This window comes from Phyllosticta citriasiana (assembly GCF_038021145.1).
Source record: "Phyllosticta citriasiana strain CBS 120426 chromosome Unknown IWZ02scaffold_6, whole genome shotgun sequence".
In the NCBI taxonomy this organism is placed as follows: domain Eukaryota; kingdom Fungi; phylum Ascomycota; class Dothideomycetes; order Botryosphaeriales; family Phyllostictaceae; genus Phyllosticta; species Phyllosticta citriasiana.
In genome coordinates, this window is record NW_027117283.1 from 298243 (window position 1) to 314491 (window position 16249).

At 56.0% G+C, this 16249-nt stretch overlaps 6 protein-coding genes across 6 annotated transcripts; 5 read left to right on the forward strand and 1 right to left on the reverse strand.

Moving 5' to 3' along the window:
• Nucleotides 1-370: 370 nt before the first annotated feature.
• On the forward strand, nt 371-1413 carry IWZ02DRAFT_376717 (ctr copper transporter family protein; the record flags this gene model as incomplete). Its single annotated transcript, XM_066764905.1, has 4 exons — nt 371-445; nt 563-755; nt 1086-1188; nt 1287-1413. 4 exons carry the CDS (start codon nt 371-373, stop codon nt 1411-1413), a joined length of 498 nt encoding a protein of 165 aa, XP_066622844.1.
• A 612-nt stretch (nt 1414-2025) lies between these two features.
• Nucleotides 2026-5931, reverse strand: IWZ02DRAFT_418742 (Nrap protein). Its single transcript, XM_066765814.1, has 2 exons — nt 5404-5931; nt 2026-5354 (listed from the first exon to the last, which is right to left on the reverse strand). Exons 1-2 carry the CDS (start codon nt 5899-5901, stop codon nt 2319-2321), a joined length of 3534 nt encoding a protein of 1177 aa, XP_066622845.1. The 5' UTR covers nt 5902-5931; the 3' UTR covers nt 2026-2318.
• A 152-nt stretch (nt 5932-6083) lies between these two features.
• IWZ02DRAFT_474979 (pyridoxal phosphate-dependent transferase) lies at nt 6084-8608 on the forward strand. Its single transcript, XM_066769005.1, has 5 exons — nt 6084-6204; nt 6265-6359; nt 6409-7697; nt 7771-7997; nt 8096-8608. Exons 1-5 carry the CDS (start codon nt 6139-6141, stop codon nt 8213-8215), a joined length of 1797 nt encoding a protein of 598 aa, XP_066622846.1. The 5' UTR covers nt 6084-6138; the 3' UTR covers nt 8216-8608.
• A 580-nt stretch (nt 8609-9188) lies between these two features.
• Nucleotides 9189-9968, forward strand: IWZ02DRAFT_249059 (uncharacterized protein). Its single transcript, XM_066763160.1, has one exon. The coding sequence runs from the start codon at nt 9244-9246 to the stop codon at nt 9805-9807; it is 564 nt and encodes a 187-aa protein (XP_066622847.1). The 5' UTR covers nt 9189-9243; the 3' UTR covers nt 9808-9968.
• Nucleotides 9969-12306: 2338 nt separating this feature from the next.
• Nucleotides 12307-13725, forward strand: IWZ02DRAFT_249104 (uncharacterized protein). Its single transcript, XM_066763162.1, has 4 exons — nt 12307-12439; nt 12492-12562; nt 12729-13032; nt 13084-13725. The coding sequence occupies exons 1-4, from the start codon at nt 12435-12437 to the stop codon at nt 13475-13477; spliced, it is 774 nt and encodes a 257-aa protein (XP_066622848.1). The 5' UTR covers nt 12307-12434; the 3' UTR covers nt 13478-13725.
• IWZ02DRAFT_249153 (uncharacterized protein) lies at nt 13726-14733 on the forward strand. The gene has a single exon (XM_066763163.1). It carries the CDS (start codon nt 13973-13975, stop codon nt 14495-14497), a length of 525 nt encoding a protein of 174 aa, XP_066622849.1. The 5' UTR covers nt 13726-13972; the 3' UTR covers nt 14498-14733.
• The last annotated feature ends 1516 nt before the right edge of the window (nt 14734-16249 follow it).

The window sequence follows — 16249 nt, forward strand, 5'->3', positions numbered from 1 at the left end:
ACATCGCCGGATGCTTGCATGCCTGAGTCAGTCGACTCGCTTAGATAAGGAACGCCCGTCCCGTCGGGATCAATCAATCGCCCGGTGCCCGAGGTCTGAGGTCCTGGGCCCAGCCTTACCTAATCCATCCACCTAACCACCTCGAACTTGCTCCCGAGCCATCTGATAAACCACTTCCGCCGCCTCATTTTCATTTTCCATCTTGTTTTTTTGTTTGCCAAGGCACTTTTTCGTCTACTTTTCTATTCGTCCGGCGCTTTTGGGCTGTCGGGACAAAGCGACTGCTGAGACCTGTCCATATCGGCTACATAGCTGGGTAGCTAGCTCCCTTGCGCGTCCGCTTTCAATTCAACTCTACAAACTACACCAAATGGACCACGGCGACATGGACCATGGCGGTCACGGCGGAATGGACATGGGCAAAGGCCACAAGTGCAACATGAACGTCTGTAACCCCCTCCCTTCTCTCCCTCCCTACAATCATCACAACAACCAAAACAACACACCTTCCCGAAAAAGCAAGCAACCAACCACCTGTAATAATGACTAACCCCATCACCAGATGCTCTTCACATGGGACACGACGGACCTATGCATCGTGTTCCGCGGCTGGCACGTCACGGGCACGCTGAGCCTGCTGCTCTCGCTCGTCGCCGTCGCCCTGCTGTGCGCCGGCTACGAGGGCGTGCGCGACATCTCGCGCCGCTACGAGTTGTCTGTCGCTGCGAGGCAGAAGGTCAAGGATGATGGCCCGGGTTTGCCTGGTTAGTTGAGTTTTGTCGTTTCATTTCTTCTTCTTCTTCTTCTTCTTCCTCTCTTTGGCCTTGTCTGTGTCCGCTTGTCTGTGAAATGCTTCTGTTGGTCGCTTCCGCATCACCACGACCATTTCCCCCATTCCCTTCTCCCCCTTCTCCACACAACATCAACCGCACGTTTCCCGTCCTCCTTGTCCACCTCGCTTACCCAGCCTCCTTGCGCGTCTCATCAAGACCCCACCTATCGTGATGAAATCGGCGGCGCCGCAATCGCCGCACCCACCACCGCTGCCACCAACGAATCCAGCTCACCGCTATTATGGTCGACAGACAGAAGTCAGCGCGGACCGTGGACCGCGCGCGACGAGAAGCGCGCCACCATCATCAAGGGCGTCCTCTACGCCGTTCAGGTCTTTTACTCGTTCTTCATCATGTGAGTCATGCCTTTCTACCACTGCCCCCTCTGTCTCCTGTGTTCTGCGTTTTGAGAGTGTTGATGTGAGTTGATGATGATGCTGATCCCCTTCCCAGGCTCCTCTTCATGACGTATAATGGGTGGATCATGCTCGCCGTTGCTGTTGGCGCTTTTGTCGGGTACGTTGTTTTTGGCAGCGGCAGCAACAGTGCTAGCGCGACGAAGTCGGTGGCTTGTCATTGAGGCATGGCGATGACTTGGGTTTTGCTGCGCGTGGTTTTGGCTACTTGGCTGGATTGATGGACAGATGGGTGGATGCAGATGGTTTGATGATGGATGGATTTGCATGGTGCTATGTGTGTGGCGTGGCGTGGATAGTTTGGAGTCTTGGATGTCTCGTTTTTGTGAAGAAGAAGGAGACTGCGTGTGGTATCCTTCACCTTTACCTTCGTCACCGCCATCACCACCACCACCACCACCACCACTTCCCGGCCGGCAAGTGTGTCCGGTGTGCCGCAACGTCTCAAATACAAAGATCACCATCACCATCCTACAAAACCACCTCAAGTCATCTATCCAAAACAAAACGACGCAAAATGGCACAACATCGTCACCATAAAGTCACCTCACCTTCTTTAATCATGTTTCTAATTACTATTACTAGCAGTAGCAGAGAGAGAGAGAGAGAGAGAGAGAGAGAGAGAGAGAGAGTAAGTAGGCTAGGATTTCTCTGGCTGTTTGGTCTGCTTGCTTGTGAGGAAGGAAGATATGCGTGCTAAGACGCCTAGGCTAGGTTGAGGAGTTGGAAAGTGGGAAAGGGGAATGTAGACGGGTGTAGGGGAGGGAGGGAGGGAGGGAGGGTGAGTGGGTGAGTGGGTCGGCTTTAGTTGCTGCACTGGGCGCGATGAGTGCGCGCGCCTGTAACACATGTGAGTGAGTGAGTGAGTGAGTGTGTGAGTGTGTGTGTGTGTGTGCTCCCTTGAGATTGATGGAGTACGTTGAATGGGGTACAAAACTTTCAAGGCGAGCTAGTTACCTAGGTATGACTCTTTAGTCGCGATGACGCTTCCTTCCATGATATGCCGGCCTTGGTGGGTTCAAAACCGAATGAAGGAGCATGCAATGGAATTCTAGACGACGCGCCCGCATCACCGCCTATTCACGTCAATCTTCCTAACCAGCTCCCCTCCCAACCGCGCCATCTCGGCCAAAATCGCATCCTTGTTGACATCCGCCAACGCATCCTCCTCGTCCTTGCCTGCCACCGGCGCACTCGAGTACCCCATCCTCACCTTCCACTTCCTGCGCGCCGTATTCGCCGGATTCCACAGACCGGCAATGGCATCGCCGCCGTCGGCGTCGTGGAAGAAGATGACGGCGTGCCCAAAGATTTCGCGCAGCTCGGCCAGGTAGAGCTGGACGGGGTCGAAGCCGGCCAGGTCGACGTTTTGCTGCGCCGTCGGCTCCGCTTGCAGCGCCAGGTTTTTGAATTGCGCCGCCTTGGATGGCTTGTCCTTGCGCCCGCTCTTGGTGTAGGTTGGGTTGATGCGCAGCACGAAGTCGTAGTCGGATAGCGGGCTGGAGAAGAGGGATTCGGGTTCGATGCGCACGCCCGCTTCGCGGACTGCTTGCGAAGCGGCTTTGGCGAGCGCCGTCATCCGCGCGGCGACGACCTTGGCTGGCCGCGCGTGGTCTGTCCATGTTGTGCCCTCTGGGTCGGCATTCGTGGCCGCGAAGATAACGACGCGATTCAGCGCCGGGTCGATCTTTCGCCAGGCCTCGTGACGCGTGTTGATGGCGGAGACGTCTTGCGTCTTCATTTCGCTGCTCAGGTCGACGATGAGGGGCTCGTTGCGCCAGTCCCAGCGGGCGAGGAAGGACAAGGTCCGCAGGAAGCCGGTCATGGCGCTGGTGGGCGGCTCCCAGGGGTAAGAGTTCAAAAACGTTCGCACGACCATCAATTCGATAAGTTCGGTGGCAAAGTGCGACGAGAGAAGGTGCGCCGCAAACCACTTCTTGAGGAGACGAATTGCCGGGGAGAGGGCAGGAAGGCGGGTCGAAAGAGCCTGGATAGCTTGCGTGTGGGAGGGAACGCGCTGAGACTGGCGCTTGTGCGTGGCCAAAACAAGCGCGGTAGCCTCTCTTGTTGCAGTGTCCAGGCTCTTGTCTTTGAGACGGCGCTCAAGGAGAGTCTGCTCACGGTCGTGATACACCCTGAGGCGGAAGATGGCGCCAGACTGGTAGATGACATCCATGAAAGACTGGTTCATAATGTCGAATCCTTGATTCTCCAGGCCCACTCGAGTTGTGACGCCTTCGGCGGACTCCTGGAGAAGCTCGCCCATCTTGAGCAAGAAGGCAACCTTGGTCATTTGGATTGCTCTCAGATCATCTGGCCAGCGCGCAGATCCTTCAAACTCAATCATGACATCGGCCGGTTGGGGAGGCTGTCTGCGATTGAGCTGCAGGGGCACATCGACAGATGCATAGCGAAGCTGTGGGTCTGCACCGAAAACATGACGGGTCGACAGGGGCATGCCCTCCAAGGAGCGAATTTCCCGCTCCAGATTGTCGAATGCCTTCTTGAAGGGCAAGAACAGGTCGTGTCCAACCTGTCCATTGCCTGAGAGGAGCCGCGAGAAGTTTTCTCCAAAAAGCTTCGTGCTTTCGGCAACATGTTTTCCTAGGTGGCGGTCCAAGACGTAATGGACAATCTGCTCAGAAATTGAAGCGTTGGAGTCTTTGGTCGACCACACCAGACTCTCCAGAATGCTTCCGTCCTTGAACCGGCGCAGTTCGGCCTTTTCGCCCCAAAACTGGCGGAAAAGCGCGGCTTCTTTCTTGCTCTCAGCAGAGGGACCATGATCGACGGCCCGGAGCGCATTGGCTGGGTCCACAACAAAGCCAACCTGAAGTGTGGCATCTCGTGGAATAGTCGTCTTTGCGTTTCCGAGGGGGAAAGCCGGAGCTTCTGGCAGTATCAAAGAGACGAGCTCGGCACGATCACCCAGACCACGCTTGAGTACGCGGTAGAGTTTATGGAAGCTCTTTGTGATTTTCTGGTTATGGTCATCGTCTCCAAAGTTGATGCCAAACGAGGATACGGGGATTTCGGCCACGATATCATATCTGTGCAAGACATGGTCGGTCTTGAGGACAAAAGTGGCCTCGAATTGGTCAAAAGCTGAGTCTCCAAGCGATGAAACTGTCGTTTTCGCCTCTCGCCGCAAAAGCTTGTATGCCCAAGGAGTCATCTTGTACAAAATGTTGAGGGAGCGTGGACCGTCGAAAAAGGTAGGAACGGCATCCTCTTTCGGGATCGAGATTCCATGAGCTTCATAAAGCTGCGGCTGTTCCGTGAGGTCCCTCGAGGCCAAGAATTGCAGCATGCCCTTGAAAAGCTGGTAGCTGCTGTAACCTGCAGCGAAGAGAGGTCTTCCTGCGGGACCGCCACCCTCCATCAAGAGAGCCATGATCGAACCCCATTCGAAGCTACCAAAACCTCCATTCCGAATCCTGCTACCGAAACCACGCTGGCGCAGCCATGTGCGACCAAGAAGACAAGCGTCCTTGAAAGCTTCAGATTTGTTCAAAGCACCGTGCAGCAACTTCAAGTACGCCATAGCCTGGCAGTCTGCACGTAGCGACGCATTGTAGAAAGGTGTTGGCTTCAGAATAGGCACATCATCGCCAGTCTGCTTCGGTCTGACACAGTTTTTCTCAGGGAGCGTCTTATCCTCGGGGAAGACTCCATCAGGAACAGCGGGGATGATGTGGATTCGATAATTGGAGGTGGAGAGGTCGTCGTTACCGCCGCCTTGCACGACAATGATGGGGTGCAGTTCGTTTCCGTTCAAGTAGTCGAAGCTGAGCTTGAGGTTGTGGCCCTTGGTGTCCTTGATCCCAGCTGCAAGGGCAGCTAGGTAGAATGCCCTCTTGTAAAAGTAGCGATAGTTCAAGTAGTCCTTCTCCTGGAATAGGGTCGGCGGCATGACGACCATGAGGTCGATAGCGTATTCATCTCCAGTTCTGATATTTATTTTCAACGGGTAGCTTCCGACAGCATTGATCGCAATCGGCTTCGAGTATTGCAAGGTGTACTTGGCGTCTTTTGGAGGGCGAGGGTGGGGAAAAGGCACAGCAACCTTGCTGCGTTTGATCAAAGATCTTTCTGCCTCAACCACCTTGGCAAAATTAGCTTGATATTAGCAGGGCTAGCACATTGCAACTCACCGAATAAGGGTCCCTCGAAGGAATTTTCTCGATAATGGACTTGAGATGGCGCAGCGCCTTTTCTGCGGCGACTTCCTTCTTGCCATGCTTCGGTCTGACTTGCGCCAACAACTCGTCCACCTGCAGTTTGAACATGTTCGACTTGTATACCTCGCCGGCGTATGCGCCCGTCATCTCGGCCATGTCGACGTCCCGCTTCAGGTTTCGAGGCTCCTGTTTGGTCTTTTGGGGCTTTTCCTGCGATTTTCCATTTTGCGCCTTGGATTGCGACTGTTCCGCCTCATCATCCTCCTCATCGCCATCGTCTTCGTCAGATTCTTCTGCTTGTTCCGCATCTCCCATGTCCAAATCTTCGCCGGAACTTTGGCTTCCTGCATCGCTGTCGTCGCTGTCGGCGTCGGAGCCGCTGCCGGCCACATCAACATCAACGCCGCCGTCGTCGCTCTCTTCGTCCGAGTCGTGGCTGAGCTTTCTGCGCTTGACTGCCGGTGGAGCCATTTTGGAGGGTTGTCGCGCGGTCGTCGAATTTCGCGCGCGAGAGACAAAAGTTGTCGCGGATTGGGCAACAAAATTTCCCGGCTGAACCCTTGCAACCAAACACGCGAGCTCTTATCGATAAGAGACAATCCCATCACTCGCACCGGAATCGGACAGACTTCTTTGTGTCAGAGTCTCCGCATGTCCAATTCGCCCATTCCCGGTTCTGCCCATTGACTCCCGAATCCAGACTCAACCATGGCTGCCTCGCCTGTCTCTCGCGAAAATGATGTGGGAGAAACCATTCCTCCTCTCACTGCACACGTAAGTTCCATTGACTCTTTTTCGCGGGGCTCCGCGGGGCACCAACACTGACGCATTCAGGCCGTGAGCGTGTCGCTGCCGACCTGGGACGCCAATGTTGGCTACGAAGAAGGCAGACCCGATGTCATTGGACGCATGAAGACTGGATACCCTAGGTATGCAGCGCCGAGGCCCTCTGGAAACCTCATGTTGACGCGCGCGTAGATTCTTCGTCCACAAATCCATCCAACGTTTCGCCGAAACCATTGCGGCAACCTACGGCCAAGCAGATGACTCTGCCATGCTCTTCCCGTCCAATGTCATCGCCAACCGCTGTCTAGAGTGGTTCCGCAAGCAGGCGCCTGAGCTCTTCCCCCATCGCGTCCGCGTCGTTGATCTGGTGCCCAACCCTGATCACAAGCATTCGACAGATCGCGTCTTGCTCAAGGTTTCGGCCATTGTTTTTCCCAAGGATCGCTTCAAGATTGCAAAGGCATTTTGGCAGCATTCTGGTGACGGCGTGTCTAGTCGCAGGGCCGAATATTGTCACAAAGCGTTTGAAGATGGAGTCTTGGTAGAGAAAAGCCAAGCCGGTCAACGCATGGTCAAAGGGCCAAAGAGATATCAAAAGCGAGGTTCTGTGGATTCCAAAGCGCCTGGTGCGAACGGGCAGCACGCGGCCCCTGAGAGAGAACCAGACGGCCAAGACCCGCTGCGGTTTGTGGAGGAAAGATTCGGAAGAAACTTGGACGTTGGCTTCGCCGACAATGCCAAGCTGGCAATCAGGAGGAGAATCGCAGGTTCTCTGACTGCCAATGTTGGGCTTGAGGAGGCCTTGAAGCTCGAAGCAGACCAAGAGCGGACAAGACAAGTCGCCGGTTTCTCAGAGGACGACGTGTACCTCTTCCCAACAGGCATGAGTGCGATTTTCAACACTCACCGGTGTTTGATGACCGCACTAGGCCAGGCAAAGAGCGTCAGCTACGGTTTTCCATATATTGACACGCTCAAGATTCTGGAAAAGTTTGGTCCGGGAGCCGTCTTTTACGGCTTCGGTTCAAACGAGGAGCTCGACGAGTTCGAAAAGAGACTCGAAGGCGGAGACAAGTTCCTTGCGCTCTTCTGCGAGTTTCCAGGAAATCCGCTGCTCAAGGCGCCCGATCTCCAGCGCATCCGGGCTCTGGCCGACAAGTACGACTTCTGCGTCGTGGTTGATGAGACAATTGGCAACTTCCTCAACGTCCACGTACTGCCGTATGCCGACGTCGTGGTCAGCAGTCTGACCAAGATATTCAGCGGCGACAGCAACGTCATGGGCGGCAGTGCCATTCTCAACCCGAAGGGCCGCCACTACGACCAGCTAAAGAAGACGTTGGCCAGCGAGTACGAAGACAACCTGTGGCCGGAAGATGCCATCTTCCTTGAGCGCAACAGCCGCGACTTTGCACCGCGCATCGAGCGGATCAACATCAACGCTGAAGCCATCTGCGCCGTGCTGATGGCGCACCCCAAGGGTAAGCATCCACATGGGCACCTCACTCAAACATCGTCATCCCACCACGAGACTAACACCCAACGAAATGACAGTCAAGCAAGTCAACTACCCGAAATACAGTCCCACGCGGCCCAACTACGACCGTTGCAAGCGGCCCAACGGCGGCTACGGCGGGCTCCTGTCGGCGACGTTCTACTCGACCGACGACGCCATCAACTTCTACGACAACCTCGACACGGCCAAGGGCCCCAGCCTGGGCACCAACTTCACCCTCAGCTCGCCGTACGTGCTGCTCGCCCACTTTACCGAGCTCGACTGGGTAAGTAGTAGATCTCGTTCATTACTTGGGAGCGTCGGGCGGGCTATCAGGGAGATAGATGAGGGTAAGGAATGAGTGCTGATGTGAAGGTGTGATAGGCCGCTTCCTACGGCGTCGAGTCCAACCTCATCCGCTTCAGCGTCGGGCTCGAGGATACGGACGAGCTCGTCGCCACGTTTAATCGCGCGCTCGCGGCCATGGGGCCTGTTGAGGCATGATCGTCACCACTCCAACAGTACCGGCGACGACGATGAGCAGCGAATGAATGAGTGAATGTGTAAATTGACTGACTGACTGATTGATTCAACCCACAACACATACGGTGCAGCGATTGTTGGATGGACGGCTGGAAGCACTTTTATACCCCCTCCTTCCTCCCTTTTCCCTCAAACCAAAAAGCCTGCATATACTGTAATTACATAGCAAGGGCGCTGGCTGGCTGCAGGCGCATGGAGGGGCGGACGGAGCGAGCTTGATTGCGATTACTCAACAATGACGGAGACGACGACGACGACGACGACGACGAGGGGAACAAGTGCCAAGGTAGCATCATGTATGCTTGCAATCGTATGTACAGTAGTACACTTTACTTCAGCATTTGACTAAATTTCTGTGAGTCAATGTTTCCCTACGGCATCCGTGCGGCTCTGCTCTGCTCTGCTCTGCTCTGCTCTGCGGCTCTTCGGATAAGATCAGATGAAAAGAGCAAGCAAGCTACCTAGGTACCTTCCTATCCCAGCTACCTACCCAGCCATGTAGCAATGCGGCTCTGCGGACGGACACTCATGGACAAAGCGAGAATACCTACGCACATGCGAACCTATGTGGGTACCTACGTACCTTTCCCCACTCCAGCCACCGATGCGGCTCTGCGCGGCTCTGTTTTGCGGCTCTGCATGCAGGAAAGTTTCGAAAGCGTTGATCCCACCCTTGCCACCCACCTGCCCACCTACCTACCCACCTACATACATACATACATACCGTAGCGATGCGGCTCTGCGATGCGGCTCTGCGATGCGGCTCTGCGATGGACTCACCATCGCTCGGCTTTCGACAAGCGCCTTCGCATCTCAAGCGAGACTGGCCGGCGGCGGTAGTGGTGGTACGTATGTATGTATATATGTAAGTATACATGGAGCAATGCGGCACCTCAGCGAGAAGGAACTAAGTAAGTGGGGCGCCGCTGCCGCTGCCGCTGCCGACCCGCGCCGCGACGCGATGCGCCGCCGTACACGCGCTTAGGTGCATGCATATACGCGAACGTATTTGTGTATGTATGTATGTATGTATGTATGTATACGCCTTTACGATACATATGTGGATGGGTGGTGCGCAGGGTAGGACGAGAAGGGCATCGTATGCGGCGCGTGTATGCAAGCAACGGAAGCATCGGGCACAGCTCTCGCCTACCTTACAGACAGGCAAGCGGGCGGGGAGAGCGGCGAGGATAGAGGGGAGAGAGAGAGAGAGAGAGAGAGAGAGAGAGAGAGAGAGAGAGAGAGAGAGAGAGAGAGAGAGAGAGAGAGACGGACGGAGACGGACGAGAGGTGAGTGCGTGAAGAAAGAGGGTTTGTCCCTGTCGAGGTCATGCTGTGGCGTGGGAGGAAGACGTTTTGATGAAGAGCTGTCGGGAAAGGGCGCGGCGGTTTGGACATGGCCATATGCATGCTCAAAGCCGACTTCCCCGAGCACAGGGACCCTTGCAATCTCGTTTGACCTGGACGGGCATCGCAGCGACCCCCGAATCATCCAAAATCTCCCGCCATCTCGGTTCAGAGGTCGATCTGCTGTGCATGACCCTTGGCGATGATCCCATCCAGCGAGACGAGACACCCAACCTAGGCACACACTGCCTGACGGTAGCTATGTTATTTCGCACTGATGTCGGAAGCGTCTCCGATAATCGATACATGATGGCAATCATCGTCATCGTCGTCCTCACTTCGCCCGGCGCCCCGCGAAATAACAGCGTTCAAATTGGCTGAGAGATTCGGGCCCACTGGCATCGTCGACCAACCTGAACCTACCTAACGGCCGACCTCGTAAATCTGTTCGTACCGGGGCCCCAAATCCACAACAACAATGGAAATTGGATCCGACGCGCCCTCACGTGCGTAGCGCTGCGGGAAGGAATGCTTGACGCACCGGTTTGCTGGGCTGAAGGAGTGAGGGCGCCGCTCTGGCAACCGGGAGCTGGAAAGGCCCGCTGTGGCCGGCACATTGGCCGTCAATGCGTTTGTCCAAGCAACCCTTGCGTGTTGCTGCTGCTGCTGCTGCTGCTGCTGCTGCTGCTGCTGCTGCTGCTGCTGCTGGGGGACCGACTGGAAGACCCCTGGACATGGGCTGAGGTCAGAAATGGCGACCTACGCCCAAGGGACACCTACTGCTAGCTACCTATCGCCTAGCCAGCCCTCTAGTGAGCCACGGCCACGGTTCTGGGTGCTACTTCTTCTTCTTCTTCGTCGTCGTCGTCTTCCCCGCGACGGACCCATTTCGACGGGACCTTTGTCCGCCCCAGCCACTGCGACGGCTACGGCTCCACGGCCTGACGACGAGCCATGGGCAATCATTGAACCGCAGTGGCGCCAGGCGCGATAGCTGCTCGTGGCGGCCAAATTATACTTTCATCTCGGCCTCTAATGAGATCATGTATCAGCAGGCTAGCATCAACGACTTGCGCCGTGACGTGGACCGGCTGACGTGAAAGAGAGCCGGTAGCGGGAAAGGTCGACAACAAGCGCCTGCGCCGGCGGGCGTGGCACGCGGCAAATGCCAGTCGTCTGGCCCATGGGTCGCAGACTTCATTAGAGCACCACCGACGTGATGGGCACCGCCAGCCTCGTGGGGAGAACCAGGTTTGCATGAGCCATCTGCTGCAAGGGTTGTGCTCTGGCAGACACGCTGAGACGTGCGGTTACCCCAGCGAGGAGACGGGGTGGGGAAAGCATGGCAGCCAGGCTCGTGAAGATGTGAGCAGCAGGCGGTGACACGGTAGACCGGCAAGGTAGCGCCAAAAGCGAAACCGAGCGTGGTCATGAGCGGGATAGCGCGGGGCAGGGACGAAGTTCTGGAGTAGGTGAGATTTGATGTGGTGGTGGTGGTGGTGGTGCTGAGGGCGAGGCAGCGGAAGACGAGGGGGGCAGGGAAATGCAGACTCGGCTGGGGCCACAGGGAGAGAGAGCACCGACCCTTCGGACTCGGACTCCCGATGACCTGACGGGCAGCAGAGAACAGGCAGCAACGCAGGGATCGATCAAGGGAAGAGAGAGAGAGAGAGAGAGAAAAAAAAAGGGAAAAAAAAAAAAAAAGGATTGTCATAGTCACCGACAAGATGACAACAGAACATGAAGGGAATGACAAGAAAGACAAGAGCCCGATCGAAACGACAGCTCGCAACGCCATGCTCTATCCCTTGCTTCTTGGGGGTGGTTGTCTGTCATACTCGGTCATGACTTGAAGCTGATGGATGTGACCTGGATGCCCTCCGGCCTCGTCTCACGCTGGGCACGCCTCTCTCCCCTCACCCTCTCCCTCTCTCTTTCTCTCTCCCTCACGCGCCGACGCCGGCCAGAGTCCCCAGTGCCCCGGCAACGTCAATCCCATCTCGTCTCTGCTTCTTCAGCCCTGCGTTATCGCCGACGACGCTTCTAAACAAAGGCCGCCGTGGCGCAGTGGAGATGGATCACCAGCCAGCCTATTTTGGTCACACAGCTTGGACGGAACACCGGCCGAATGTGCCTTCAGCCAGTCTGAAACCATCTCTCCAACGCCACCAACACCCCACAAGGGCGGTATCCTCAGGGCTAAGTCGCCCGCGAAACATAGTGACACCGCCCATGCCAAACCTAAAAGGCACCCACTGCTGAATGCGGCGCCGTTGGATCCCTCGCTAGCGCCCAAAGCTTGACCTAATCTCTTGCGAATTTGCCTGCCCTGCCTGCCTGCTCACGATATGGCCCGCACGGGGTTTCTCCCCCCCTCCCAAGCGTGCCGGCAGGGATCGCGATCCTTCGACGCACGGGGCCAACCAGACGTCTGTTGGTTCTGACTGAGGACTCAGGCTTGTATATGATGTACCCTCCGCCCCCCCTGGGCATGGCGCAGGCATCTGCTATCCGAAGGTGCCAGTTTTTAGCATCACTACCACCAGTGCTCCTCTGTCTCTCTCAAATACACCCTTACAAGAGTAAGCTACCACTACACCCTCCTACAGCTCCAGCCCAGGGACTGACCATGGCTCCTCCTCCTCCTCCTTTCAGATCCTCATCTTCTACCCGCGATCCCCACTCTGCTTCAGCTCCACGCCCGCGTGGCGACCTCGACCAAGCCTCGATAGATCCTCTCGACCACATCATCTATCCTCCTCCTCCTCCTCCTCCTCCTCCTCCTCCTCCTCCCGCTGCCGCCGCACCTCATCCTTGCCCCGACGCACAAGACATGAGGTAACAGGATCCTGCCGGCCCTCCCACTCATCAATCACTCATCCGCATCCAGCTCGCTTGGCTACATGATGCCCACTCAGTACGGTTCTTTCACTCCCTCGGGAACCAGCTTCGATCCCTATGGTAAGCTTGTTCCCTGCAATTTTTTCCCAAAAAGCTTTTTCTTTTCTTTTCTTTTCTTTTCTTTTTTTTTTTTTTTTCCTTCCAAAAAAAGTTTCGAAACTCGGTCTCGTGCATTAAAGACCATGCCTTGTCAAACGAATAACTTCATGCGCTAATGCTCTACAAGGCTATCCCCAGGACCAGTCGCAACACTCCACTTCCCAGCAACCCACCTACCCCCAGAGCAGCGGTGCGCCCTCGCCTTACATGCAGTCCTACCCTCCGGCTCAGGTCTTGAGAAGCAGCCCCGGCGCCGACTTTGGTGTCTCGAGACATAGCTCGCTCGCTTCTGCAGCATCCGCAGGATACATGCCCGGAACGAACGACCCCTCTGCTCTCTCAGGGGCAACAGGGCAAACGTCGCAGTACCCGCCCATCCACCCTAACCTCCCTGCACCCGGCGCTATGCCCTACGGAACCAACTACACGACGTGAGACTTTTGCGCGCGCCAATTTCTGAGATGAGACCTAACCCTTTCCAGATCACAGCCCTACAACACGGCTGGCTACGGCAACATGGCCTATCCCCCTGCACAGTCAGCACAGCAAATGTACCCGGCGCCACCGCACTACTCGCAGCCTTACCCAGGAGCGCCTGGACAGGATCCGTCGGCCGCGGCCGCGGCGCTAGGCGCACCAGACCGGAGCGTGCGCGTGCTCAACTCGCGGCCAAAGCCGCAGTGCTGGGAACATGGGTGCAACGGGCGGCAGTTTTCGACGTTTAGCAACCTGCTGCGACATCAGCGCGAAAAGTCGGGCACGGCGGCCAAGTCGTACTGCCCGCGCTGTGGCGCCGAGTTTACGCGCACCACGGCGCGCAATGGGCACATGGCGCATGAAAAGTGCAAGCCGCGCAAGGCGTCGGACGCCTCGTGATGACGCGACGACCGACGACCTGACGACACTTTCCAACTCCCCGAGAGACGAACGACGGCCGGACCGGACGACGGGAACGAGACGCTGCCGAGAGAGAGAGGGCAAAAAAAGGAAAGGGGACATCTCTCCACCATGCCACCACCATCACCTCCTTTTGACATGACCATATTGTCATTACCATCATCATCATCATCATCATCATCATCATCATTGCAATGTATACCCAGGCAGCAAGCAACGTCGAAACGAGAGCATTGTACAGCATAGCAGCGACATCGGCAGCGACAGCATTTGGCGCATCAGGATCAGGGAACAATACAACAACAGCACACACTAGCCATCCAGCCAGCCAGCAACTTTGCTCGGGGCCAAGCAGTTGTTGTCATTTAGGAAAGGGGCGAGGTCGGGGTGGCGATTTGATTTTTAGGACTGTTGGTTTTTTGGCTTTGCTTTTTTTCTCTCGTGGTCTTTTTTTTTCCTTTTTGTTGTAACGACATGCATACGAGTCTCCTCTACCACCTTTCGACCACCAACGCCACTACCACTATTCTTCGACTTGTTTCGTCACCAGCATCAGCATCAGGCCAGGACCACACCACCACCTCCTCCGCCGCTCGACACGACACGCATCGTATCGGAACGGACTCGCCGACGGACAGACGGATAGACGACGTTCGTCTCAGCTGCCGCCGCCGCCTCCGCCGCCATCATCATCATCATCATCATCATCATCATCGCTCTCGCTCACTCGCTTGTCCGCTCGCCTTCGTCATTACCACCGCACCGCACCGATCAATTCTTCCGCTTCCGCTTCCGCTTCCGCTTCCTTCTTCTCTTTTGCCTCGTCCCAACCGCCCTTGGTCCTTGGTCCTCGGCCCATCGACGGTCTTTTGCCACCATACGGCTGTGGCTCCGGCTCTGGCTCCGGCTCTGGCTCCGGCTCTGGCTCTGGCTCACCTGATATCCCTCCCGTACTCTCTTTCTGGCTGCACGGCATACCTACCTAGCATCACGGCATAGCATAATAGCATGGCTCGGCGCAATGGTGTTGGTGTTGGTGTTGGTGTTACCGGTTGACACATACGTACAAACGCTCGCTCGCTCGCTGGATGGCTTCATATCAAAGGAAAAGGAGGAGGAGGAGGAGGAGAAGTAGAAGACACGCACACACACACACACACACACACAAACCTTTCTAATATGGCGGCGCTTGCGCCCTTATCTTCTTTTCTTTGTTCCGTCCATCCATCGTTCAACACGTCTTTTCCCTGCACGCGCGCGGTCGTTTATCACATGGCATCATGGCACCTAGCATTCGCATCCGCATCCGCATCCGCATTGGCATACCTCTGGGCGTTCATTCGTTGATTCGTTTCACTTTCCGCACATCAATCATGTCTTGTTGTTTTGCGATCAACACGAGAAATACCTAGCTAGCTAGCTAGCTCCGTGTAGCCATTGGCGCAATCTATCTGTTCGAAGCCGGGATGAGATGGGAAGGGATGGGAGAAGCGTAGCCAGGACAGGTAGAGAGAGAGAGAGAGAGAGAGAGAGAGAGAGAGAGAGAGAGAGCACACAGCAAGAAGGAGGAGGAGGAGGAGGAGAAGAAGAAGAAGAAGAAGAAGAAGAAGAAGAAGTCCTACAAATGCACACACACATGTCGTCGAGTAGCATGGTCTTTTTAGAATTCCAATATTGGACTACTCCCTCCTCCTCTCACGGCAAACTCTTCTTTTCCTTTCCCCCCCCCAACTACACTACTCCTCCTCCGTATATACATTTTTACTAGGTATGTACAGTTCTCGCCCTTCTTACCCATCTACCTGCCTACCTGATAGCAGTCAGTCCAATTCAAATGACGATTGACGGAACAACACAGCCCCCATGCCATGCCATGCCATTTCGACTATCCCATCCCGTCCCATTCCGACCCCCATACCACAACGACGACTACGACCGGAGCAACTCCCGCCACGCACGCACGCACGCATGCACGCCCGAACATCTTTTGCTTGCTCCACCACCATGTACATATTTCTTTTGCCCACCGGAGACCACAGTGCGCGCCCTACATGACCCATTCGTCCGTGTGTCCGTCCTTCTCCACACGGCGGGTAGTTCCATCTCACTAGTAGCCATCTCACTACTGACTCCACACGTCCGCGTCCGTCCGTCCGTCCGTCCGTCCGTCGCCGCCTCGCTTACAGTAGCAATACATAGCAATACACGAGTGAATGCAAGCGAACGGCATCAACGACGACGGCCGGGAGGCTAGAACTCGACAGACGAACGTCCGCGGACCTCCACCACCACCATTCAATGCCAGGACAGGCGAGTTCCGAACAGCCCGCCCGCACATACGCACGCACGCCTCTCTCGCTCACTCGCCTGGACGAGGGGAGGGGCATAGGCACGTATTGACGTGTTCTGGCGGCGCTCGAGAGCGAGGTGGGGGCCAAAAGTCAAACGTGCGTAGGTGACGTGAGGGAGTGTAGAACGAACGGGGTGGACCACCACATACGACATGCAGATTCGAGGTTGGGGGCCAAAAAAGCGCGTCAACAGGCAAGCGAGCAGGCGAGCGAGCATATGTACGGAGAACAACGCGAGGAAAGTATTATTAGAAAAAGACTTGGAGAAGAAAAAAAGGGCAGCACCGTCTTCGCCGCTCCGTGCCACTCTTTGCTAGACGGCCCCTCATGTGCGTCACTTCTTGGGTTGTTGAGGGCTGGCTTGGCTTTTGCTCGTCCAAGATGGGGAAGAAGCCGTGAT

What these genes read in the sequence shown, in the direction of transcription:
- IWZ02DRAFT_249104 (XM_066763162.1), top strand. An exon ending in AACCAGCTTCGATCCCTATG is followed by an intron (nt 12,563 to 12,728) that starts GTAAGCTTGTTC and finishes ATGCTCTACAAG; the next exon opens with GCTATCCCCAGGACCAGTCG. An exon ending in TACGGAACCAACTACACGAC is followed by an intron (nt 13,033 to 13,083) that starts GTGAGACTTTTG and finishes AACCCTTTCCAG; the next exon opens with ATCACAGCCCTACAACACGG.
- IWZ02DRAFT_249059 (XM_066763160.1), top strand. Translation starts at nt 9,244, where the DNA reads ATGCATATACGCGAACGTATTTGTGTATGTATGTATGTATGTATGTAT.
- IWZ02DRAFT_249153 (XM_066763163.1), top strand. Translation starts at nt 13,973, where the DNA reads ATGCATACGAGTCTCCTCTACCACCTTTCGACCACCAACGCCACTACC.
- IWZ02DRAFT_418742 (XM_066765814.1), bottom strand. Translation starts at nt 5,901, where the DNA reads ATGGCTCCACCGGCAGTCAAGCGCAGAAAGCTCAGCCACGACTCGGAC. An exon ending in CTTCGAGGGACCCTTATTCG is followed by an intron (nt 5,355 to 5,403) that starts GTGAGTTGCAAT and finishes AATTTTGCCAAG; the next exon opens with GTGGTTGAGGCAGAAAGATC.
- IWZ02DRAFT_474979 (XM_066769005.1), top strand. Translation starts at nt 6,139, where the DNA reads ATGGCTGCCTCGCCTGTCTCTCGCGAAAATGATGTGGGAGAAACCATT. An exon ending in GCTGATGGCGCACCCCAAGG is followed by an intron (nt 7,698 to 7,770) that starts GTAAGCATCCAC and finishes ACGAAATGACAG; the next exon opens with TCAAGCAAGTCAACTACCCG. An exon ending in ACTTTACCGAGCTCGACTGG is followed by an intron (nt 7,998 to 8,095) that starts GTAAGTAGTAGA and finishes AAGGTGTGATAG; the next exon opens with GCCGCTTCCTACGGCGTCGA.